General features: G+C 39.9%; 1 protein-coding gene across 4 annotated transcripts in view; it reads right to left on the bottom strand.

The window, feature by feature from the left end:
* Positions 1–25,975, bottom strand: part of MAP3K20 (mitogen-activated protein kinase kinase kinase 20) — a 94,530-nt gene that overhangs the window by 40,080 nt on the left and 28,475 nt on the right. For all 4 annotated transcript variants that reach the window (XM_064451618.1, XM_064451619.1, XM_064451616.1 and 1 more), the window contains 8 exons: positions 22,867–22,954; positions 18,681–18,782; positions 17,791–17,856; positions 16,783–16,811; positions 16,531–16,668; positions 10,396–10,482; positions 6,794–6,868; positions 1,327–1,433 (listed from right to left, as the gene is read on the bottom strand). In XM_064451618.1, coding sequence (XP_064307688.1) covers positions 1,327–1,433; positions 6,794–6,868; positions 10,396–10,482; positions 16,531–16,668; positions 16,783–16,811; positions 17,791–17,856; positions 18,681–18,782; positions 22,867–22,954 — 692 coding nt within the window. The remainder of the gene's footprint in view (positions 1–1,326; positions 1,434–6,793; positions 6,869–10,395; positions 10,483–16,530; positions 16,669–16,782; positions 16,812–17,790; positions 17,857–18,680; positions 18,783–22,866; positions 22,955–25,975) is intronic.

The raw sequence follows: 25,975 nt of genomic DNA, 5'->3' as shown, positions 1-25,975 counted from the left end.
CAGGGGGGAGCGCTGAGCACGGTGCGAGGGGCGGCTGCGGCGGCGGGAAGCGGCGCCTCCCGCCACGCCGGCCCCCGCCGCCGGCGCGAGGCGCAGGTGGGCGCTGCCGCCAGCAGGTGGCGCGTGGCCGCCGCCGCTCCCCGAGGCCGCGCGCTGCCGCCGCCGCCGCGCTGCTGAGTCAGGGCGGGAGCGGGAGCAGCAGCGGCCCCGGCCCCGGCCCCGGCCCCGGCCCGGGCTATTTATACTCCCACCATGTGACCGGGGGAGCGCCCATCGCCAGCTCACTTTTTCCACTCTCCCGATTAAAAAAAAAAACACCCTACAGGTCCTGATTTTCCGTGGAAGCCCGCGGAGGAAATGCGGGTGCCTTTGACACAAGCCACCTTTCCATGTGCTCTTCCCCACCCCTGCTCCAGGTTTCTTTGGCAGGCAGGGAATCTCTTAGTATTTCTGCTCCCCGCTTACCTGGAGCGGGGCCAATGCCTCTTAACATAGACGAGGCACGATTGCCTGGTAAAAATCTTCTGCCTGTGCAGATCTGTTTTCAATTTTCTTTTCCACACGGAAGGATGTACTGTAAAGCAGCGAGCTTTCTAACTGACAAATAAGCTTCAGGGGCAGGTTTTTTGTAAAGTTTTGGCATATACAGAAAATAGGCCTAAAGCTTTACTGTAAAACTGTGTCATGTAATAAAATTTTCTCAAATCTCATCTCCATTTATAGTCACTTATGAATAAAAATTACCATTGGCAATAGGTAAAAATCATATGCGCAGGCAATGCTGGTGCGCTACGCAAAACCAGGGCTGGCCTGGACATATGCTGAATGAATGCACGGACACAAAAGCAATACAAAGGAGAGACTGCACAAAAAATGGCAGAACGCGTATAAGTGAAGACAAATGGAGACATGATTTGAAAATATTTTATGCCCTTTATCCTTTTCTTTCTTTTCTAAATATACACCTATACACTTTCTGTGAAAATTGCATCAAACATACCTATACCTAAGCTGTTTTGCCCTCACACTATTGACTGAAAACGCGTAACTGGTTTTAAGATGTGAATCACAAAACCATAAATATCGTGATACCTAAACCAGTGTAATAATAAATATAGGGTACAGCTAAGTGTATTGGCTCCAAATACAAGTTTCACAACATTCTGGGCATTCCTGAAAAACAAGGTAAGTTACGTTCTAAAAATACCTCAAGCACAGATATTTTCTACCAATATGTCATCGGAGTCTGATGTCTTTCTGAAGAATATGGACTCACCATTTCAAAGGAAAACCACATCATTTCATCTTGGGAGGAAGGAAACTTACCTCCACTCTGCCTTGTTATGCAGGAATGAGTTACACTGGTCTGGAAGGTTGCTGTCATTTGACATAGATTCCAGGATTGAAATGATCTGCTTGAAAGATGGCCTTTTCTGAGGGGGGAAGAAAAAAAAATTAACAAAAAACCACACCATCTAAACCAAACCAAACCACACTATTTGCATTCATATACAACTACTACTGTGTAAAATTATTTGCAGGAATTTTTCAATTGAAGGACTGCAAGCAACATAAATTGGGATGCTGCTTCTGAACACAGCATGCTACAAGAGGACAGTAAATTCGTAAATTTTTTTTTTGTTCTTCCCATTCAAGAAAAGGTCAGTTTGGGAAGAGTCACATAAGCTAGTAGGACTCAAGCCTTAGTTTAGTCTCCCAGATCTACGAATAAAACATTTTGGTACTCAGTAAGAGCATTAAACAATATTAGGAGCATCAATAACCATCAAGATTCTTTTAATTCTAAAGTTTTCCTCAAGCTAAGAAGAAAAATACTGACAAAACCAGAAGGCTGGACCCATTAGACAGATGGCCTTTTACAGGTAGTAATCCAAACTCTTTAACATGTGAACAAGCTATTTAGCTGCCCATCAAAAATGGGATAGACTTTCCCGGAAAATCTTTCCCTTGGCTACCTAAGGAGCAGGCAGGGAGGAAGTGAAGGCTGAGGCTAGGCGAAGATGTCTTGCCTGGCAGCCGAGCTCATGTCAGCAGTGTCTGTGCACTTCTGTCCTGGGCTTATTTATTGACCTTTTTGTTCCAGGGCTCTCCATCCAGCACCCACCGTGCTCACTAGTCACGGAGAGCAGTTAAAACTTCTCTGTATTTTCTACTTTCTGCTTAGTCCCAAAAGGAAGCTATGAAGTAGGATAATAACTGAAAACTGAAAAAGCCACAGTTAAATGTGTTTCTTGAAAGAGTGCTGACTCTGTTAGTCTGTTTGACAGACCCCAGACAAGGTTGAGACAAAAGGTTGAAACAAAATGTAGAGACATAATAAGGGGATGATGCACATTCTCTCTCTATCACGCCTGTAATTATACCGTTTCTGCTAAAATTACAGATGCCGCAATTAAAACGTGCATTTTAATTTGGGAGCACAAAAACAATTAGGAACAATGCTGAGGTGTCTCTCCCAGGAAGATCCAAGTGATTTCCACATTATAAAAGAAAGACAATTTCTTTATTTTAAATGTCAAACAGCATGAAAAAGTGTCAAATGCATAACAAAAAAAAAAAGACAAGCTCTCTTATACTGTAATGCTGCACTATTTGGCTGTAACTGGAGTCTTTGTCTGTCATTTTTTGGTCCATCTCCTTGATTTCAGGCAACAGGCAGTTGGATGAGCTATGTGGATTTTCTTTGCAACAGACAGCACTTGCCCCAGCCACCACGTGCTTATGCAATTTGGCCCCCAGCCCGGTGTCCCCGAGCGGCAACGCGGGCTCACCAAGCAGCATGGCAGCAGGTGCCTGTTCAGCAGCGCATTGCTCACACTTGTTGATCTAGTCCCAGTGTGGAAACCCACCAGGGTCACCCTGCATTTACAGGGGCGCTGGGGGAGGCAGCAGTCCTCCCCCTACACGCACGATGCTGCTGGACCTGCCACAGTTGAGCAGACCCTCTGAACATGTCCTGGAAGAGCACAAACCTCCCCAGTCAGGGAGCGTGCTGCGCCAGGCGTACACGAAACTCATCCCTGGCACCAACCAGGACAGACAGCTCTGGTGCAGTTTTGGGGCAGGAGAACCTTCCAACAGCCCTGACACCTTTGTTACTACAGCTGCATCTCTTGTAACCACCCCAGTGGGTGTGAACTGTTGAGAGGATTCAAGAGCCTCCTAACTATACTAAACCAATTCCATTTTCAGGAGCAGATGAAGGGCAAGCATCCCCATGCTGCATTAATTACAGTATTTCATGGTTTATTTAGGATTCTTTTACAAGACACTTCCATGAGTTTTGCTTCCTCTTCCTTTCTTAGGGGTATACTGGGAAGTACTGGGCAGGGCTGACACTAAGTGAGCACAGTCAGCCCAGGGTAACTGGAGTGAAGAGAACAACAGCAAACAGGGCTTTTACTAAGGGCAGGTGACAACACTGACTGACTGGGAGGAGCAGCGACGCACACGCTTTGGGTCCTATGCTAAACGCAAAGGAGCTGTTGAGTTGCGCAACTAGAGCTGGAACAAATGCACAGTCACACAGTACTGACAAAGCCTGTACATCGCTGGCTGTGCAATTTCTGTGAACAGCCACCAGCTACCCTGCCAGATTTACAGGTACCGGCTTTCCCCAGAGGCAAAGCTGACAGGAAGGCACAAGCCTACATTGTCATGTGGGTTTCGTTAGTTTCTTTCCCCTAGGCAAGGATAATTTCAGATTTAATAAATGCACTCAAAGTGCAGACTGATAACTTGGTTAAAGCTGGAAAGAAGTGACTGTTGAAATTGGGAGCCCAAGCTGAGCTGCGTTTTTTTGGTTTTGTTTGTTTCTTTTTTAATATCTTATTTTCAGTGGATGACTACTTATCACTTTCTAGAAAGTCAGGCATCTCAAGTCAGTACTTATACGAGATTCTTAAAATATCAAGGCATGAGTTGCCTTTGAAAATTGTTTCCCTTTATATCTGTGATGTCTCATACAAAAAAATCTTTAAAATATATGCTCCTCTAGAAATAATTCTGGCTCATGTTTTCACTGTTTTCTTCCACTCAGTATTTCTTACTAAACAGGCCTGCATAAAACCAGGATATTTAATCCACATGGGTTTCTTTTCTTGCTGCTTCTCTGCTCCCAGGTTTCTGATTTCCATTAAAATATTCAGTAATTTATAAACCTCTTTAAGGTTAAAATGGGGATAAACTGGTTTTTTTCGCATTTCATCTGTTCCTTCAATCACCTCTGTTCTAAAAGCAAGTATCCCCAGTAACAAAAGGCATCAGTGATAAGCAACCTTGTTTGTACAATTATCTAGTACCCAAGCAAAAGCAGCTTGTTTGGTAGGGATTTTAACATGTCGAAGTAGTTATTTAAGATATTTAGTTACCACAGAGATCGTTCTTTAATAATTACTGACTTAAAATAGTTAGCAATTAACATTTTAGTAAAACACTTCGAGCCCACTAGGGACTATTTGTTTCAACTAGCACAGTTTAAACTGTGTAAAGAATACCGGTACAAATATCACATGGAGCAATGCACTACAGACATTTTTCTCGACGTACGAAGAAATTGTTAAGAATTCAAAGCAAAGTTAATAACTCTGTCCATGGCCATGAGGAAGTTATGGTCTGAGCAGTGTCTGATGCTCCAGCTGCTATGCAGCAGCTCTCCAAGTGTATTCCTTAGCCCCACAGCAAACGCGCATCCCTCTTTTCTCAGGGGTAAACCACCTAAAGATACCTTATGCTTTCTGCAGGCTGAAAGTATGCATGTTAGCAATTGCTTTTGAGCAGCTGACATCCTCAGGGTCACCCCTGCTTGACCGTCAGTAACTTGTTCATGCATCAACCCTCTGATTTTCTAAAGCTAATCCTAGCGAAAAGGGAACGTTACAGAGAGCAGTATTTTAGAGGAGTGTGCTCCATCTTTTGGCTCATGCAGGCCACACAGCCTTTTATCAAGTCATTCTGAGAGCTGTAAGTAGTGAACCTTTCCCAACACGTGACTGATTAAATCAGTCACATGCCCAAACTGTGACCAGGGATTACTCCATTTCAGTCATGTGAACAAAGCATTTATAATTGCCAAACAGAAGAGAAGCTACATGAAAAAAGTTGCAAAGAGCAGACTGTCAGAAAAAAACATCCAACATGAGATTCACTCTTTGCGCACATCAGACACGACTGTAGGAACAATGCTCGCAGGAGCCAGCCCAAACCCAGGTGAATTGCTTTTGCAGACAGAACTCAGCCTGATGATTGGGCATCCCCCTTTTACAACATGCAGATCCCTCCCTCTCCTTGAAAAACAGCAACAGCCTTCTGGACACTTATATAAGTGGCTAGAGCAAGGCAGAGAGCAAGCTGATCTAGTATGTGCTGCAATTACAGAAAAGAAGCTTCAATAATTCTTATTCTGTGGCATTTGGTAGTGATGCTGATCCTTGGAAGTAGTTATTAAATATATGTAGTTACCACTGGAAAGTGTTCTTCTGTAATTCCTGGCCTAGAACTTGAACGGTCTACTTGTAGACTCAAAACATTTTTCTCCCCTCCCTTCTGCAGAGAGGATAAGGAGGGAGGTATTAAGGGAATGGCATTTAAATGTGTGTTCACGTGGAAACCACGTGTTGGTGATGGATCTCAGCCTTCCAGATCCATTCTGTAGGAAAGCAACTCCTTGCTTAGAGAGAGAGAGCGCATGAGAGAGAGAGCAAGAAGGGAAATCTTTCTCATGTTGTTCTTCTATGGCTACCCTCTGATAACAAGTTCTAGCTTTAGAGCACCTAAGCGCTATAATTTGTTTTGGGATTAATCTTGGTCCCTATGAAGTAGTAGCTAACTTTCTCCTGACTTTAAAGGAACAAAGTTCTTCCTCATGCCTGGACTTCAGAAAAAGAGCATTTCATTTCCTTTCCTTAAACATCCTTCCCTCTCTCAAATACCTTCATAGGCAAAGGAAATGTATGCTAATCCATGGCAATAAAGCTAGTATGCCCACAGGCTCTTTCCAGCCAGTTTTATGTACAACAGGATGGTAGCAGCGTCTATTTGAAAAAGGTAAGTCCCATAAATCTTCAAAAGCTTTTACTGACTAAATGCTCTCTTTAATTTCTCTTTTACTTTATTCTTGTAGGGGCAGATTAATAGTGGTAACGGTTTGGCTCTTTAACTTGTATTTTTATTCTGTTTTCATGGTTCAACAGTATACTACCATATTTCTATTATTATATTATTACAGTATAATCATTATAAAGCTCATCATTCAAAGTCCTACGGGAAAAGTTTAGGAAAGGTTTAATGTTAATTTAGAATGTGTTGCTGCTGTTCCTACCCACATTTTATGGATTACTTTATTCTTTACATGTTTTCAACACACAGAAAGCATCAAAATTGGACCTTGAAATAGATATTTCATACATGATGCTCACATACATCCAAGAAAGATTAGATTTTGACTACTGAAAGAAAATAGAAGAGAACCATTTTTCACTTGCTCCAAAATGGCTACATTCTTACCATCCCACCCTGTTTACTGTCATTGTCTTTATTAGTCAGGTAAGCTAGTAGCATAACAACTCTTGATTAAAAAGGAAAGAGAGGCATTTAGGTATAAATATAGAAACCCATTAAAAAAAAAGACAGCCCAGCTACCTTTGTGAAGAAACGTGTCTATTAGCATGCATCAATAGTGTTAGCTCAGACTTGTCCCCCAAAGAAATGCTAACACATTTAGCAAAACAAGGCAGGGGATTGTGATGCAGAAATTAAACACAAATTAAATTACCTTTGAATCCGCATCCCAACACTGGTGCATCAGTTCTGCGAAACTCCTGGGACAACTGCTTGGAATGGTTAATCTCTAATGGAAAGAGAATGTGCCAGTTATTGGAAGCATTTCCTTTTAAGCTGCTACTAATAGATTTCCTGTAAGAGCAATGCAATTAAAAGAAGTAAAACACACTCTTCTTTCTTTTAAACACAATATAAAAACTGAGGATTGACATATTAAAAATAATAAATCAAATTACTAACACTAGCAAGATGTACAATTAATTAATAGACCTATAAGGAAGAAATGGAACAAATGCACAAATGGAGTTCCTTAAGAAATCTCGGAGACAAGGAAGTAAAACATGAGGCAAACAGCTTTTAATACTAAAACATAATAGTTTGTGGAGGTTACTGCATGGTATTCTAAGATGCTTGTCAAGATAGGTGTAACGCACAGCCTGCCTTAATTCCTTTCTCCCACACAGACGATCCAGCTGTACAATACTATAATCACTTTTGATATAACAAATGGCTGAAATATAGATTACATTAAGTGAGTTAAAAAGAGTTAAGTGAAGCTCTACATGACACAAGAGACGAGTGATGAGCCTGTGGTCAGAAGAATTAATGAGGACATGCAGACCTCAGAAGGCACTCACAGAGCACAGTGAACTCATAAATATTTCCTGACAACTGAAGACAAGGAGTTGCTGGTTATAGCCAGGACCACTGACTGCAGAGAATTAGTTTGAAGCTTGTTTGGTTTCCTTTGCTGAGTGTTTTAAACCATGAAAAGATTCTCTCAGCTAGTCTTAGAGGACTTTTAAAGACTCTGCCCAGATTGGAAAGCCTAAAAGCAAATCCTTTCTCGTATACAAACAGACAGATACTGAAGCCTCTCCAGTTGATTAAACGTGCATCCCACCAACATTACAAATATAAGGAGATCCCTCTGCTCTCACTAAGGCAGTTAACTGACTTCAGATGTTTCATACTACATTTAAATAAATATGTAAACAAAATACAGTTCTTCAGTGAAAATTAGTCCAAATATAAGAGGGCTCAAGCTGGAAAAAGAGTTCCAGGTGAGAACAGGTGTTAACAGTCCTGTTCAGACCAACCTGCCAGGAAGACCCTTTGACCTGTCCTACTATGGCCGTTTCAGAAGTAAAGCAGAGCAAGTGGTATCAAATTGTGTCATTATATTACTGCAATGTGACCTGCGAAGCCTTACAGGCCACAGCAACCAAAGTAAGAGTTAACAAATTCTGCCCCACAAGCATTTGAACACCATGAAAACTAGAAACATGAGATACAGAGCCAGGGCACTGCAGGATTATGATTATTAAAATAATGTAATACCTTAAGGTGCAAAGCTTTCTGTGCAAGAAATACACATAAATTTGTACAATGCATAAACAAATTGTACTGGTGCTCAATCTCTGGTTGAGTCATTAGCCTAAAATACTCTGACTAGTCTTGCTACAGTATTTTTCTGTAACCCTCACTGTTCCAGGAGGTGGAAAATCAGTTGCAATCACCATTTGTGTGTCTCGCTTGTGCAGAATGTTATCTGTCATGTAATAGAGAGGTAGCAGGTTCCAAAAGTGTTGTATTGTAATAAATTACCACTGAAAAACATCTTTATTATGAGATCATGCTTAGCATAATCTGAACACTCAAGCTTTTATTTTCTGGGTTAAAAAAAAACACCCCAAAACCATAATTATATAGAAATTATACAAAGAGTTGAAAAACCCATACAGAGTCATGAAAATCCATTTGTTGGGCTCAGGCTTTGCAAAGGGGGATTTTTCACCCTATGCAATTACGCTTTGTCCTCAGTCCTACACTGATTTTAACAAGATACTTGCAGTGCAAAAAAATGAAGGACTGGCTCAACAGTGATTCAATTCTGTTGTGAATTGGAACCATGCAACCCCACTGGTGTCAACAGATTGAACTGAGAGCAGAACCTGACCCTCACACTAGCTTTGGGACGTAGAAACTATGAAGAAAAGTAGCACATAGCTGACTTTTACAAGGCTTACGGCTGGGCATGTTCCCCAAGTCATGGCCAGAAAAAAAAAATAATCTATGTAAGCAAGTGTAAGCTCTGTGGCACCCTTCCAAAGCAGATGGTAGGAACAGACAAACAGCTGGCTCTGAAAACATCATCCCTGAGGTTTCTTCATCCATGAGTAAAATAATCATCATGTCCACATTTTGTTCATATTGTATTTTACACAGGTGCTTGCTCTGGAAAACTGTAGAGAACCTGTAAGTGTGTTGTACCCTCTGACACCTTTCAGCATATGACTTCTCTTTACAACACTCCCAATGCCATTCTGTACCCCTTACACGAAACTGCACGTGGTAGGCACCTGAAACAAATACTGTTGGTGGAAGGCTTTATGGTTCCTCCTTCAAAATTATGTACAAGGCTTTTCCTAAACTAGGAGAAGGTGTTTCTTTGCGCCTCCTGCTCTGATAAATGCTGTAGAAGACCAAATTCATAATCTTCACACTCTTAGTGTAGCATTTCCAACTAATCAGTGTATCACAGTATCACCCACTGGAATTAATCCAGTCCTCAAATAGAAGAAAAAATGGGGGCAGAAAAACATCAACAAAAAATATTAAACTAAGAGGAGGAAACCTAACTCCTCTGTTTAACTCTGAAGCATTTTGAGAAACAGTTTATGTAGAATAATAGGAATCTGTATTGTACAGCCACTGCCTCGCCATTGTAATGTTTCCCAAGCTTCCGCTGTGTCTAGATAGAGGAGGTTTCATCTTTGTGGAGGATTTCCATGCTTGTCTGTGTGTGGTACAGTCACAACTTTAAATGTTTTTTAAATGTAGTTACTGTCTTTGATATCAAGGGACTATGTGTTCAGATATACGCTCACATGTCCAACTAACTGAAAGCCTCAATTTGTGAGAAGAAAAGCGAGGCTGGGGACACTGTACAAACGGTGTTTACACCACTGAAGTGCTTTTGAAATGGAAAGACTCTGCATGAGGAGGCTTGCAGCTATGCCACAGCCTTGCCGATACCAGTGAGGAGCTCATCTTCAATGTAGTGTTGAACGTAGGTGGCAAAACTGTAATTTCTCTCTTTTTTTAAAACTATTTTTTCTTCTTTTATTTTTGAAATTTTCATCTAAGCGGCAGTTTCTTGTACTATAGTGACTCCTGCTGGGAGAGTTAAGTTGAAGTAGCTGAAGGTCTCTTACAGATATATCAACTCCCGGCCAGTAAAAAGATGTCCTAAACGCAGGAGATGGAGTTAAACTGTTCCCCTACCTTGGACGCAATGGCTTCTTTCATCACTAAGAACAAACCCCTAGGTTTTACAATTGAGACTGAGAAACTAGTACAGTACTTGTACAATTTTTGATCTACAGCATCACGACGTGAAGCTGCAACAATTAGATGTAAAGGGTCCATTCATGAGGAATAACATCACTTTGACCCTTTGTGTTAGCTCCTACTGCTAATCTTTCCATACGCGTGAACTTACTTTCAATTTGAAGAAGATGAAAAAGTCTTTTGCAAAACCCCAATACTGTTTTCTGATCTATGTACCTGAATGTAGAAACGTAGTCTTACCTCGTTTTTTTCCACTACAAGCCAAGCTACTTGTAATCCTTCCAAGCCTTTAAAGGGGACCTCCCTTGTTAGCATCTCCCAGAGAACCTGGAACAGAAAAAAAGAAAAGAATTTTTATTTCTGTACTTTGTATTTTAAATACATTATTAAACCTTGATACAGCACTATTCTGTATCCAATTATCAGGCAACCAGTTTCCATTTGCAGGAACTTCGACCAGTGTTTGTGTGCAAGATCCTCTCGCTAAATTAATTTGAATGTTTCTGTTTTTTACTCTACAGAAAAGCTGAGATGAAAAACTGGGTTGTGTGGGGTCTAATGCCTGCAATTTTTGTGAGAGCCATGGAAAATGCTTTTTACTTTCTTTGTACACTATAAAGTTCACATTTGGCAGTTGAAACTTGGGAAGACAATGAACTCCTCCTCACCTTCTCAACCCCAACTAGATGCATCTTTGCTTTGTAGTCATTTTGCATTTAAAAATATTGCTACATGATTGCAACTAGTGCTTCACAGTAGTCAGAATATGATCCAAAAGGTATTTTGATCCTATGGCATGACTATGAAAATACTAAATAAAATTTTGCAAGCAAAACTGTCTTTTTTTATCTCCAAGTATGTGATTTTATTAAACTGAACAACACATAGCATATAGAAAATTATTCTGTCCTCCTCGATATCTTACAGACACGCTGTCCTTACATATAAAAAGACCTCCTAATTTCTCATGCTTTTAGCATTTTGGTAATACAGTACCTGAGAATCTAAGCTACTCTGTAGAAAAGAGTTTGGCATCACCAAAATGGCTTCAAGTCAATGAATCCACCTTGGTTTTCTGCCATTGGGACTGCATATTGGAGTTCAACCAAATTAACAGGCACTTTGTGTATGTGTCTTTTTTTTTTTAAATCAGAACATTCATATATGTATCTTGTTACAAATATCTACATACAAACTTTTTCTTCTGCTCATACCAAGCACAACAACAAAAAAAGACATCATTTATGTTGGATCTGACCAAATGCATTAAGATCCTTATGCAAGTGTCTATATCCTCGCTATCTGGATTAGTACCCAGGCTTATTCCAGCTACATCCTTTTGAATGGATTCTGGCCAGCTATGGAGTTAATTAGAAAGAAAATGAGAGAATATTGGCAGATGCAGCTCAACCAGAAAAAAAAAAAAAGCATTGAAGCAGAGTTGGGCCTTTAATCAAGTGAACAGGGTACTCCATCAACAGACCTATTTGAATAATTCTGCTTGAGTCAGAAGACTGATCAGTAAAGGTAAGGGTATCTTGGAAAATAAGTAAAAGGACAGTTTTCCTGAGAATGAGAAATATGGGGAAGGCTATCACAGAGGAGTTCAATTCTCCTTTCTGCCTCAATTCATTCCTTTTAGAAGAGAAAAAAAAAAGGCACCTCAATTTTAATTCCAATTATCACCCCTCGACTGGTAGACAAGGAAATTTAACTGTGAGAGAAGGAAATAATTTAGCAGTCCCATGTACTTCAGGCAAAAAAAGCAGCATACAAAATAGCCAGTTTAAAACAAAAGCCACTGGACCAAATCAAACATGCAGTTGAGCAGCCTTGCAGAACCACCTTATCTGTACCATGAAACCACAGAGAGAAAACGCAAGTTTCCACATCAGATAAAGCAGTACCTAAATATATCTTCCAAATAAAGAACACAATGAAATACACGTTAAATGTCTCCAACAGCCTTGAGCTGGAAAACTCTACTGCTCTGCTACCTTTCTTTTAGAAGACTGTAAATTATAACGGTTGTCTCGTTTCATTCATGCATACAGTTTGTGCAGAACATTTTGCACTGAATTCGTTTATCATGACACCTCTAGTGTTTATTTCCACTGCCTATACAGAATACTGCCATCATAAACCAACAGTGCTAGCTTAAAACACTTCAAGACTGCACACAGTTTGAGAGAAAAAACAGCAATCTGACACAATATGAAGAATTTTTCTTAATGCCTTATTTTTTACGAGTAGTAGAAGAAAATAAAAGATACAAAAGTGGGATGTCAGAAATCCTTATATTTATTTACAGAGGTTTAGAAAATGTTCTAACAACATCGCAAATTTCATATTCAAGCCAATGATGCAGATAAAGCCTTTCCTTCCAATGGTGACATGTCTCTATGTTTACAGGAGCTATGTTTTACAGGAGCTTCAATCTCATCTCATGGATTAGCTACCCTGAATCATCAGCTAAGGTGAATGATTGCATTATCAGTCTTTTAAAAAGCAAATGGGTATCTTTTGCATTCCCATTTGTCTCCTCCTGTCCCCAGGGTCATTCAGCAGTAGAAAAAGCACTGCAACCTGACTTCTCCCAGCCTCTTTATTGCAAGGTACACTCTGTTCATTTTCAGAACTAGCTCCTCAGCTAACCTCATATGGAAATCAATTTATCTTCCATTTCTGGTCTAATTTAATTGAGACTGACATGGTTCACTTCCCCTCCCATCTCTGATGGTGAGGATCACCTGCTCTCCTGATCACATCATGTCTCTGATGACGGACAGCAGGTGCTCACAGAGAAACAGCCAAGCTAGACACAATGATAGAAAAACAAAGCAAGATCATTTAATGTGGTGGTTTGTAAGCTGTGGCCCTGAAGATGTTGGGCTCTTCTTTGCGTACAGAGAAACAGAAAGGAGAGACAAATGTATGATCGTTCATCCTATCCATGAAGCTGAGAATAATAACTCTATGGTCTTCAGAAAAAGCTTACACACTTACTTCTGTCAGCTCAGCTGTGCATTTCAATTCTTATCCTCTCAACTATGTGACAACAACCAAAAGAAAACAAAACAAAACAAAACTCCCGCATGCAAAGCCATCAAAGATTCAAAGTGCCGTACAGGATAGGGAACATCCAAATGAGTAATTTGAGAAAAAGCAAACACACTGAATATCTTCACTAAAAAAAGAGAAATGTTTTCTCTTGGTAGGAAAGTGTTCACAGATTAGGGTCAGGAGCCACAATTAGCAGAAGTACAGCACAAGCAAAACGTGTCGCACTCTTCGAGGTACTGCCCTTAGGCATGAAAATTAGGTCAGTCTTCTCTGCATTGATCCAAGTGGAAGTTAAAGATCTCATAATTCTTTTCAAAAAGAGTAAGGGATAACCCCTGGAGCTGGCCAACATTCCCTCTATAAATAACTTATGTTCTCTTAGCTAAAGCAATGTATGAACTATTGCTAGGAGCATAACAGCTGCTACATTTAATGGCAGCCTCTATGCTACCAGTAGCCAATTAATGGTTTTCCTTTTTTGTTCTTTTAAGTGTTAAAATAGTTCAGCTACATTGCATAAGCTTTCTATGATTGAACACATTTGTATTGATACAGAAACACATACTGCAGTGCACTACAAACAATTTTGCCAGGATAACATATTCTAAGCATGTATCTTCATGATTTCAAAACAGCTTTTAGAGTGAACATTGTCATTCCATGTAAATTTTCATATCTGGAAGAGAAGCAAGGAATTGTTTTTGAGCAACACACAATCACATGCAGGTCAATTTCTGGGTTGATCACTTGTAACAGGAGGTATCTGTTGTTTAGAGTATGGATTTGGAAATGGATTAGAAAAGAGAATAACACCATGGCTGAAGGAAAGTGCAAGATCTGTCTTTGCATTGTAATAAATCTCCTGGAACATTTAGCTTTAGCATTTCTTGGCAATATCATAAATTATTTACTATATATCTCAAAGAGAATATATGGACCTGTTCAACCACCCATGAAGAGCAGGACAAACTAATCTAAACGTTAGCTATAAACATCTATGCAACTGTTTACAAGGAGAAAAATTCATTTCAGCTGAGGAGCAACTCAGACCTATAAGGTTGCAGAAAGACTTTGACACTTCATGAAAAAAAATCTCTCACACACCTTAAGCAGAATATTTAAAATTGCAGACTGGTTTGTAGAAAGAAAAGCCAGTCAGGAAAAAAAGTAGCAGAAAAGAAATTAAAGAAAACCATGGGGAAGGCAACAAATACTGCAAACAGAATATCTATTCCTAGCATCTTACTAGTTTACATTTGAAAGGATTCTGTTCTTTGTTAACAGGACTTTAACTGAAGAAAAGTAGATTTGCACAAAAACTGCTGGCAAGTGTTACACTTTGAAAAGGGATTCTTTAAATTTTGTTTTTATAGATGATAATCATCTGAAGAGACAAAAATACCCTAAGATTTTTTGTTTTCAGTCTCCTAGCTATTTCTCTGATAGTCTAACACTTATTATAGGGAGATTCCAACTTTCAGTGTTATATTCGGACAATTTCTTGCTGGTCTAACCCCATTATGTCAATAATTTCATCAACAGTGAACCCGGGCCACTGCCATTCTTCATTTCTACCCCTGTATCTCCTCTGAAAACGATGCTGTTCCAAGACTGGAGTTATAAAAAGACAAATTCATTCCTAAGTGCTTATGAATTCATAAGCTTCTACCCACAGTGGAACACATTAGCACAAAAACAATATATTAAGAAATGTGGGTCGAATACTATTAGGCATACTAAAGTAGCACTATACACCCATAACCATATTAAAATATTCTAGTAACACTGAACTGTGTTCATATGGAGGGTAGTTGAGTTTTACCTCCAAGCACAGAACTGTCAAAGGAGCTTTACTTTTTGGACAAGGAAAAATAAACTATGTGCGACATACTGTTCCGAAGGGTCTGCTAATATTTGACACGGAAAGATAGTAAACAATTTCTTACCTTCACCCACTTCTAGAACATTAAAGTCAATTCACACCAAATCGACCATGTGAGCAGTTTGAGCTGTAAGACCATGTTTGGAATTTCTCTTCTAACATTTTTACTTTGTTCTGAAACTGGAATGTTTCCCTTCAGTGGATAATATGTGATTGCTTCCAGTAACAGTTTACATTAACATTTACATCTATTAGCTTATGTTCTCTTAGTGTTTGTGACCTAGTTCAATTACGCAAGGAAGGACACTGAATCTGCCAGTATGGGCTTCTTCTCCCTCCCTGCAAGTCTTCAACCTTTCATTGGTAAGTGTCACCACATCATCTCTCATCCATTTTTTTCACTATAAACAATTGTTTGGCAAAAGTTTAAGTCGTCTTCCATTGGGACATCAGCTTAGCTATGTATAGCCATAGGTACTAGCTTAAAACCATAGTGCCTTCCTCACATCTATCTCCTCGAGTCCCTCAAAAAGAAAGAGGCAATACTTGACAGGTACTGAAAGAATTCTTCATTCTGCCACCCACCATTGAATCCAAACCCCAGAATGGTTAATACACAGATGTGCATGGAAACTACAACCCTACTTCCTTTCCTTTTCCCCCCAAAGTATCCATCGTTCTCTGTCAGAGAAAGGCTACGGGGCTAGGCACACAATTGTTCTGACCAGTAGGCTATTTCTAGCCTACTTCGCATTGCAGAGCAAAAACAAGTTATAGTTTCACTGTGGACAGAGCGATATAATTCACATTACCATGTCTGCAAACCTGACGTTCTGATGAACTGTAACTGATTGTTCCCCCTTCAGAAAAATGGCAAAGCCACGCTGGCCTTTTTTGTACTTTTAGATGGGGCCTCTACCTCCACAAGAGGTACAGTCTCTATTCTCACAGCTAATGCTAGCAGTGTCTTTTAAACAAAACATTTAAGCATGGAGAAGTGGCTTACTTTTTAATATAAACTCAGTGACACTCCATTTTATGGAAAGTGGAATCCTAATAATTTAATCCTGTTATATATCTATGGCAAGACAACCTTTTTCTCTTCCGTTCCACTAAAAAACACGAGCAGAGATTCATGACGCAGATTGTTCAGTAGCTCCTGCAAGCCTTCGGACACATGCTGAATACTTGTGGTAAAACATACACTTCCCATACTGGCATACTGCTAATCCAATCAGATAAGGATTTTACTAAACATGCAAGACACTGATTTTCCTGTAATTTTCAAGCATGTAATTGTAAATTATGGGTCAGTCTTGAAAGAAAGTGTGATATTTTTTGTTGTCCTTATTTAGAATTGACCTTGCATCACACAAATTCTGTCACACTAGAGATCTGCTACTATGCATAGGGAAATGAGAGGCACTCACCACTCCGTACGAGTATGTGTCACACGTTTCAGACACTGGGAGGCTTTGGATAACTTCTGGGGCCATCCACGGGAAAGTGCCCACTAATGACATGTGGGTTGTATGGGAGTGGAACCTTGAGGCACCAAAATCACAAATCTGGCAAAATACAAAATAAACAGATATTAGAGTTATCAACCTCATTCATTAGGCATCAAAACATCAAGTCAAGCAGCAGCAGCATCTCTCTACAAATAATTAAAGTGTTCATACCTTTAACACACCATCAGCAGCTATAACAACTGAAAATGAAGAAACAATAGGTTACGAGAATGCTATTAAAAATAAACACAACACATTTTCACAGCAGAAAACTTTGCTTTTTATCAAGAAAAATGATCCTATGGTGAGTCAGCAACTGAACATGCACATATGCACAATTGTCCTGGTTTCTTTGAGAAGCTTTAGAGAACATCTGCTGAACGCCTGCAAGCCTGCGAACAAAGGCAAAACCTTTCAGGCCTTACTGAGTTCAAAGATAGCAACACAACTATAGCTAAAATACAGATAAACTGCATTGTCCCCAGTGTAGTTAGGCTTAACAAGAAGCTCTCTGAAAGATTCATTAATAAAGGGAGAAAACTTATAACTGAGGTGAGATACAGACCCTTCTTGACTATTATCTCCCCGTGCACATTATTAAACTCTGTGTCCCTCCTATCCCACTACTAGTAGTTAAAGTTTCAGTTAAAAGGCGATGTCCAGCAAATTTCATAAATAGTCGTCAACTGCCAAATACAGACTAACCAGTGCAGCTCCACACTGAGTGCATATTACATGAATATTTGTCAAACCTCCAAACAGGTGACAGTAAAGACAAGATTTTCAGATAAGAAATAATAGGCCTTATCCAGTCTATTGTGTCTGGTGTCTGCCAGGCTTTCATGGTACTCAACCTTTCCTAATAGAAAAAGGAAGTGAGGAGTGCTGAGGCAATGTCTGACAGCTGATAAGATGGGTACAATCATCATCAGCAAGACACAACTTGAAAGAGCCCTCCACAGTGCTCTAAATGATGCCAGGGACTGTAACAGAGCTCAGCCAGCCTCAGGACGGGGAGGATGGAACAGGCTCTTCTGTGCCTCAACAACTCCTAGTGCTGCCTGATGACAGCCAAGGCGTGTGTTAGTTCTGCATGTTCACAAAGCTCAGGTACATATTTAGATGCTACATTAGCATGTAACAGTAAATAAAGAGCATTTCAGTGTTTTGCTACTTTACCATTCCTGGACTTCAGATCCCTGTGGATTACTTTAACTGGAGCTTCCATGTGTAAATAGTGCATTCCTACACAAAACAAGGGAACAATCTAGTTAGACAGGATGAGCATGGCCATGACCTATCAGCAGTCACGTTTTCTGGTTCTCATTGATTGTCCTCATTACAAGTTGGCATACGTTACCTATATGCTATATTGATATGCTGCAGGAGAAGCACATCTTCCCATACTCTACTTTGAGCAAAAAACACTAAGCAAAGCTCATACATCTCTCAGAGAATCTATATGGGTACATTAATGCTTTTTAACATCAGATTTATTTATTTCCTCAAAGGTGTTGTCTACACAGGGAAGCCAAGATATTCATTCATTAGTTTACTCTAATTGTTGTATGGTTACAGAGAACACAAAGGACAAAACAGCTTGTTCTGCATTATTACATGAAGAATTTCAGTATGTTTGCTGAGAATAAGCCCTTAGCTTCCTTAAATGTCCCAAATCAAATCAAATGTAAGGATAATTATGCACTTTACCTCATAATTACTCTACATTAGCAAAATTATCCTTTTGGGACTCAGGGACAAACCAGAAGTAAAACTGGCTCATAGAAGCCATTTTTACTCCAGAAATTATTTTGGATTCATTACAACCAAGGAACATATTAAAAAGCACAGTGAATGGCATTTCCTTTTTTTATGTTTGGGGTTTTTTTGTGGGCTTTTTTGTTTTGAGGTTTTTTTAGTTTGGAGGTGTTTGGGTTTTGGTTTTTTTTTTCCTTTACAAATTGAATAAGGAAGTATAGGAAGGCTTTCCTGACTTCATAGGGAAAGCATCTCCAGCTGTACACTTCACCAGCTGTGTAGGGCAGTAATGCACTGCTCGTCTTGCTTACCTTTAGCTATGTCAGTTGCCCAGGTCATGATATGATCCATATCCATCTCTTCACTTTTGTTACTATTAATGTAATCAAACAGTGAGCCAGCAGAAGCATATTCTGTTAAAACACAACAATAAAACTCACATGACATCTTAAAATGTTTCACCTAAACTGAAAGATCTAATGGAAACTCTGCCAGTTCCAGAATGCACTCAGCCTCTGGCTTAATGACAAAGAATTTGGGTTCAGCAGCTAGTATTATTAGTAGTGTAGTAGGAGAGTGGTTCTGATTACCCCAACACAGACATAATCTACTGCTAATGGTAGCATTAGAAAGGTCTGGCATCAACAAAGCTCAAAGAAGTTCAAATTCCTTGTTCAGGATCAACAGACCTTTTTTTTTTTTAAACTTCTCTCAATTACACCTACAGAAACCCAGAGCAGGATTATATGGGTACAAGCAAGGACTTTTTCGCCCTGTTGCTGTTTGCAAACGTGGCAGATGGAATCCAGTCTGACTGTCAGAGCTCACGCTGGAATATGAGCTAGTTACACCTACACACATTTAGGTATGAAACTGGAGGACAACTGAAACCTCCCCAGCACCACTTTTATATAACTCGAAATTCTTACATATTTAAACAGTGAGTTTGCCACTCCTGATCAGACGAACAGTTAACGGATGAGTTTGGTGGTATCAGATCCTTCTTACTGTTTCCAAAGACAGAGGATATTTCCCAGTGGTGAACAGTACTGCATATAAAGGTTGCCTCATAACAAAGGATAATTATTTTTCTTTTTAGAAGTAAAACCAGATGTTAAATATATAATGTTCTGTTAGGAAGAAAGGGTTTGCAGGTAGAAAGGGAAATTAATTTTTTTTTTCCTATTTCCCCATGGAGGAACAGAGTAGCAGATCACACCATTTGTTCATGAAAAAATGGAAGGAAGAAACTAGAGGTGTACCCCTGAGATAAGTGGGCCAGATTTCCATGTGCTGCAGGTCATGTTCAGCAGCCTAAAGGCTGTAGCTTCTCTGCTTAGTATCCATTAATAAGCTTTATGCTTATTTATTATTCATTCATGTTTTACCAAAAACACAACAGGAGGTTCACGAGTTGAAGCAGCTGATACATTTTTTTCTATCTGGTCGCCACGACAGAGTGAGCATATGCCACCTGGTGTAGCCCAAGTAGCACAAAGACCAGAGGGATGCAAGGAGCAGCTTCAAGCCTTTCATCCCTCTATCCCAAGGCTATTCAGTGTGCTCCTCAGGCAGTCTGGAGAATTTAACACCTGCTTACAAACCTACTTACAACACTCCCAAAGTCTGCATACCTAAGGTGGCAAACCAGCTAGTATACAATTGAAATGCTTAATTTCAGCCATTTCAAAGCTGCCACAAAATCATTCCCTCTAAAACTACATAAAATATATCTGAATTGCTGTTAATAATAATATCAATGAATTATATACAATAGACTAAATGCCTAATAAGTAAAGGAAGAAAACAGGAAGTCCCTTGGAAGTAAACACTCGAGTTTAGTTAGTTTTGGATCATTACTGCAGGACCTCCCACTGAAAGGAGCCTCTGCAGGAGACAGAAGTGTTGCTTCTGATGTCACCAAAAGAGGAGTAAGCTGCTGACCTGCGCATTTCCTCAATTAAAACATAAGCTGTTTTTACCCATGATGTCATCCTCTGTCATATAAATGGATTCTTCAGGAATAGGTTAGTTGCACGCTTTGCATGCTTTACAATGCATAATTTGATCCACCAGGGTCAGGGACAACTCCGCTCCCCGGGCCCTTTGCCACTCTGTGTGAACAGAGGCAAGCAAGCTTCAATCAACAAAGCTCAATCCTTTAGTATTTCTTCTAAGTATTGTGCCACAGGTTTTTACTAGGAGCTTATGGATTTGGAAATCATATTGTGAGGATAATTTTCTGTCAGTAATGGAAAAGAGGTATTTCCTTTAGAAAGAAAAGCTCTGAATGCCTGATTGGACTGACCCTGTGATGGGCTGTGGGGTACACTGTATGTTTCTGAGCAGATGGAGGGCACAAGCTCCAAGAACCTTTTGGGGGGAGGCAGCTGTGGTCAAAAAACATCTGAAAGCTAGGCATTGAGACCGCTGCTGACAGAGACAGACAGTGACATCTAGAATGATGTGATCCATGTTAGCTGCTCGCTGAGCAGGATGATCAGTTGTAACTCTGACATGCATCCCAGCAGGGAAACGTGTTTTGACTGCAGATGTAGCCTTTCTCAGAGAACTCTTGACAATCTCACATAAGACACCACGTGCAGCTAATGCTCGGTACATGCCAACGCTTGGCTGAATGCCCTCATCTCCAGCACTCTGCAGAATCATTAGGTTCTCAGGATTTCTTGTTGTTTAGGCTTTTCCCTCACAAGAAATGGATCTCTGACTAAACAGAGGATTAAGTCCGCAACACTGAAGTCCATCCAGAAGATCTCAGAGCAAAAATCTCTCTAAAAGGTATTTCCAGCACAATTAAAATTTCTTTTCTCAGTAGCCATTCTCCCATTTGAAAATGGTGTGGGGAAATAGAGGCTTGCTTCCCTTCCAAACCAAGAGACTCTAGTCTCCTTGGAAGTTGCAGGGAGAACCAATGCAGTTTGTTTAAAAAAGCTTCTATCTTTCCAGAGTGGAATCAGAACTCGCTGAGTTACAAAGTGGTTGGACTACGCAGAGTAGTCTCTTTCTCACATATGGTTAGAGTCCCCATTCCCAATGACATAATGAACTCCTTTAGCTGCTGTCTGTCCCGTGACTGGCAAGCAGGTCAAATGTCCTCCTTCGAACACTGACCTTTTGTGAGATCAAACTGAGGACTTTCTGATCCAGACATCACCCTGAGTTGTTGATTACACATTTCCTTTGTCACTCTGCTTCCTGGTTTACACTTACTACACTTATGTTATAAATTATAGTAAAATTACATTACTTGATGTATTAGCTTTCTATTATTTTTATTGCTTCAAGAAAGTATTCAAGTTCCTGTCTATATCTTATCATCAGTGCATCCTCCGAGTGGTGTAGGCTGTGGTCACCCCCATGCACCTCTGGAGCACTGGCTGGAACACCATGACCTCCAGCAGGCTGATACTTCTGTAAGTAGAACTCTCCATGCTCTGAAGAGTGCTGTATCTCAGATGCGCTCCACCGGAATACACTGCCATCTACTGTGATAATTGAATGTCTAAGAGACAGGTAGAAATAACTGAATTTTCACAGATTCTGTCCACCATCTGAGAACCAATAAAAACTTGAACAGCAGTGTTTCAAACTGGCATTAAACTGTGCCACATGCAAAAACTACTCTTCGCATCAAACTCTCTGAAGTGTTACAGGCATGCCAAAATATGCCTCCTAATCCATGCTTTTGTGGTTTTTACCTCTCCAGACATTTGTTTCAGCAGGTTGGAGATTTCTTTGCTTTGGATTTATGTTCTACTACTGTCTTACCTAGTTTCTCCCATACAGAAAAGGGAGAAATTACATTATCTGTCATGTAATTTTATATCTGGACCAACTCCCAAGATACAGGAAGGAAGCTTAAAGTGCTGATAGGAAAAAAAACCAACCAAAAACCCCAAAAAAACCCCAAACCCACAAAACCACAAAAACCAACCTCTGCATAATTCTAGGAATGCCAGAACAAATGAAATCTAGTTTTCACTGAACAAAGAGAGTTCTCTTATGATGTCTAATAAACCCTGACTATTTCAAGCTCTTCCCACGGCTACGAAGTTCCCAATGCAGATTCTCCTATTTTTGGTACAGGCAGAATTCACAGTGCAGCTTTGCTCTGACCAGACTCTCAGCTTTCCCTCTCCAGTGAACTTGCCAGAACTTCGTATCATGAAAACCTCCACTTCTGTCACATGTCAGTTAAAATGGAAAAGCAATTCACAGAACAGGGTCAGAGAACACAGTGAAAGCTTCTATTTAAAGGGAGTGCTGAGTTTGTGCATTAAGAACGCCCCAGACTCCAGCTGCCTCTGTGCTGCCACCAGCCACTCTCCCAGCGTGGTTGCCACCTCCTGCATTCCCATTTACACTGAGGCAGGTGGTGCCGAGCACTCTAACGTTCAAAGAGGGCCAGAACAATTAGCAAAACACTGGATTTGGAGTTTTACAGAATCAAGGCAAGAGTCAGACAAAAATCCTTACCGGTAACTATGCCATAATTCGGAGGTTCAATGACAGCTCCATAGAACTGAATGATGTTTTTGTGGCTGAGCACACTGAGTATTTCTGCCTGTTAAAAGCAAACAAACAAGTTAGACAATTAAGAATGGGGCAGTTACTATGATAGTTTCATTTTATACTCAAGCAGGTCTACATGTATATAGATATATATATATATCATACACACACACACTCTCTTATCTGGGAAAGACTGTTCACAAATGCTTGGCGTTTGAAAAAATTCATGAGTTTGGCAGATGAATGCTTCATATGTTTGGGAGAAAAGAATTAAATAAATTTTCAGACTATTCTTTCATGGCCAAGGCACAGATGTAGAAGCTAAGTCTTTGGAAAAAACTGAAGGCCTTGGAAAACTCTGTTCAAAGACAAATCTGGGATTTTTGGCAGAGTTGCAGCAGCCCTATCCAGAATTTGTGTTTATGCACAAAGTACAATGGGTTCAGTGAGCCCAGTGCTTCAGGCTCTTAAGAGCATACCATGCACACACAGCTCCACCCAATGTTTACTGGAAACGTGGAGTTTCCAGCCATGCGCTGTAGAGTCTGATTGAATATGCACTGCAAGCACACTTGAGATTGCCAAATAGCCAGCAGTGCAGTTGAAACTGCTCCTTAGAGCAGATTGCAGATGTTTGGAAATTCTGGATAAATATACAAAACCTTCAAATTCCACTTGAACAATGCTTCTACGTTTGAGAAAGAAACTTCAAGACACTGAGAATGTATCCACAGAAATTAAGACATATAGTCCCTGCATTTTTTAAGAAAAAAGGCCAGATATCTCCTTCAAGGTCTCCCAACAGTTTTGCCTCTGTAGTATATTAAAATAAATACTCAAGATATTTTAGTAATATGTTTTTACACAAATACACATATTATGCAAATACAGATATATACTATTTTATATTTTTTTCTATAGCAATGCATTACTTTAAGACTTAGAGATTATGTTAACTCTACACCAGTCAAGAAGCATCAAACAAGAACAAAAAACACAATTAATTCCTCTGAACTTATCAAAAGTACCTGATCTGACAGATCCCTTCTCTGATCCCTTGACTAGCTGTAGGAGTGTTGCTGTTTACTTGCAGGTGAGTCTTCCCACATTTGCTTAGTTGCCAATTAAATTATTTTTGTGGCCTTGTAGATTCACTGAAAACAGGAAGGCTATAGCAGCTTTGATGCAGAAAACCATGGTACATTAGCTAGTGCTACTGTAATAAATGTATAGACATAGCAAAACAGGGGTTTTTTTGGTCGTTGTTTTATAGCTGGTACTATGATACATGTCTGTAACTGCATGATTACAGATAAAGGTATCAGATGGCTCAATTTTTTGCTATTGTTGTTGTTGAAAACCTTTTCTGAATAACTTCAACACAGTTTTGAATTCAGACCTTTATCTTTAGTTAACGCACATTTACACATATTCAACTGAATCTTTAACTATAGCTTTGAACTTAACATGGGTTGCAAGGGTTCTTCGTGCTGCTTAGCCTGCTCAGCAAGGGAAACCGTGTTACTGTGAAGCGAGTAATTTTTTCTCAATACCAGAAAAGTATTTTTTTAAAGGTATGTTATTTTCAGCAAAGCATACTGCAGACTGACTCACCTACAAGTCCACAAAATAATTTAATTGGCAGCTATCTAAGCAACTACCCAACCTCCTTAAGTAGCCTGGAGGATGCAGGTGACTGTCTAGTCATTCAAAACTCCATCTCCATGGCCTAGCAAATGCAAGACCCCTATGCCTCAAAAACTTTTGTATTATGTTTTTATCTTCTTTAGGAAATATTAAATTGGGACTGTCCTCCAACTCCTACCAGCATTACTGCCAGATAACCAGGGCACCTAATAATACTTCTTGACTGCCTACCTGAATATTGTTAGAAATGAGACAGGAATAACAGGCCACCAACAACATCAGACAAACTATCTAGACCATCTTTTCTTGAACGCCTTGGTCATGAGGAGCGGAATAAAACTATTCTATTGTACAGTATTTAAAAATCCACGTCTTCAAAGCACTGTGCACACCACCTGCTCATGTTTACAATACACGTACCTCAACAGGTCATTAGAATTATATTGACTGGTCTCACGTTTAACTTTCCCATGGCATGATGCATTTAGGTCCTGGCTACAGAAGTAGTACTAGATGAATCTTTTTAGAGAATGATTAAAAATGCCACATGATTAACACATCCAAGGACCATAGCTCCCTATTCCACCGCAGCAACGTGCAGAACCCAGTGACTGTCCTCCATCTCACACATGATGCTGCTGGATCCAGTAATCGCCCACCAGTTACTGGACAAGAGGAGAGGCTGCACTGCAGCCACATTAGCAAAACCCAGGCCTACCAATCACCAGTGCTACCACGAAACGGAAAACAAGCAAGACAAGAGCACTGGGCCAAGAAGATGGGTTCTTTGATGCCGCAGGCATACTGGCACACAGTGCTTTTATTATTTGGAGATTCAAAAATAATTATTTTCTAAGATTATCTTATTTACAGTGTATTACACACTAAGATCACATTCCAGAAGTACGAAGAAATGCTGTGTCGACCGTGGCCAATACCATCATCTTCACATTGATGTTCATGCTCTAAATTGGGATTTAACAGACACCAAAGCAAGCTTCCATCTGAGAATAAAGAAAGGCACCTACTAATTGCCCACAGATATACCAAATTAAGAATTGGGGGGGGGGGGGGAAATTGCCAACCTTTTCTAAGGACCATTACTTCTGAAAGAAATCCTTTCTAAACACTTTTAATCACTCTGCTGTTGTTAGCACTAGCAATTCTAGACTATTCCTTTCATGTTTTGCTCTTTTCAGTTGCTGTAGATCAGCTATGAACTCTATTAGCCAATTTAAAGACACTTATTCGTTACAGTGAGAACCAGATGCAAGTCAATCCACATCTTTGAAGCTTTTGTACTTTTTTTTTTTTTTTTTTTTTTTTTACAAGAATGTGCCATATTTCAATGAAAGACTGACTTTCAGATAGCAAATTACAAAGCGGTGGTTAAAGACTGGTATTTCAAAGGTCTCTTAGGCACTTA

This window comes from Phalacrocorax carbo, chromosome 5 (assembly GCF_963921805.1).
Source record: "Phalacrocorax carbo chromosome 5, bPhaCar2.1, whole genome shotgun sequence".
In the NCBI taxonomy this organism is placed as follows: Eukaryota; Metazoa; Chordata; class Aves; order Suliformes; family Phalacrocoracidae; genus Phalacrocorax; species Phalacrocorax carbo.
Note: the sequence above shows the minus strand (reverse complement) of the source record. Positions and strands in the feature narration are given on the sequence as shown.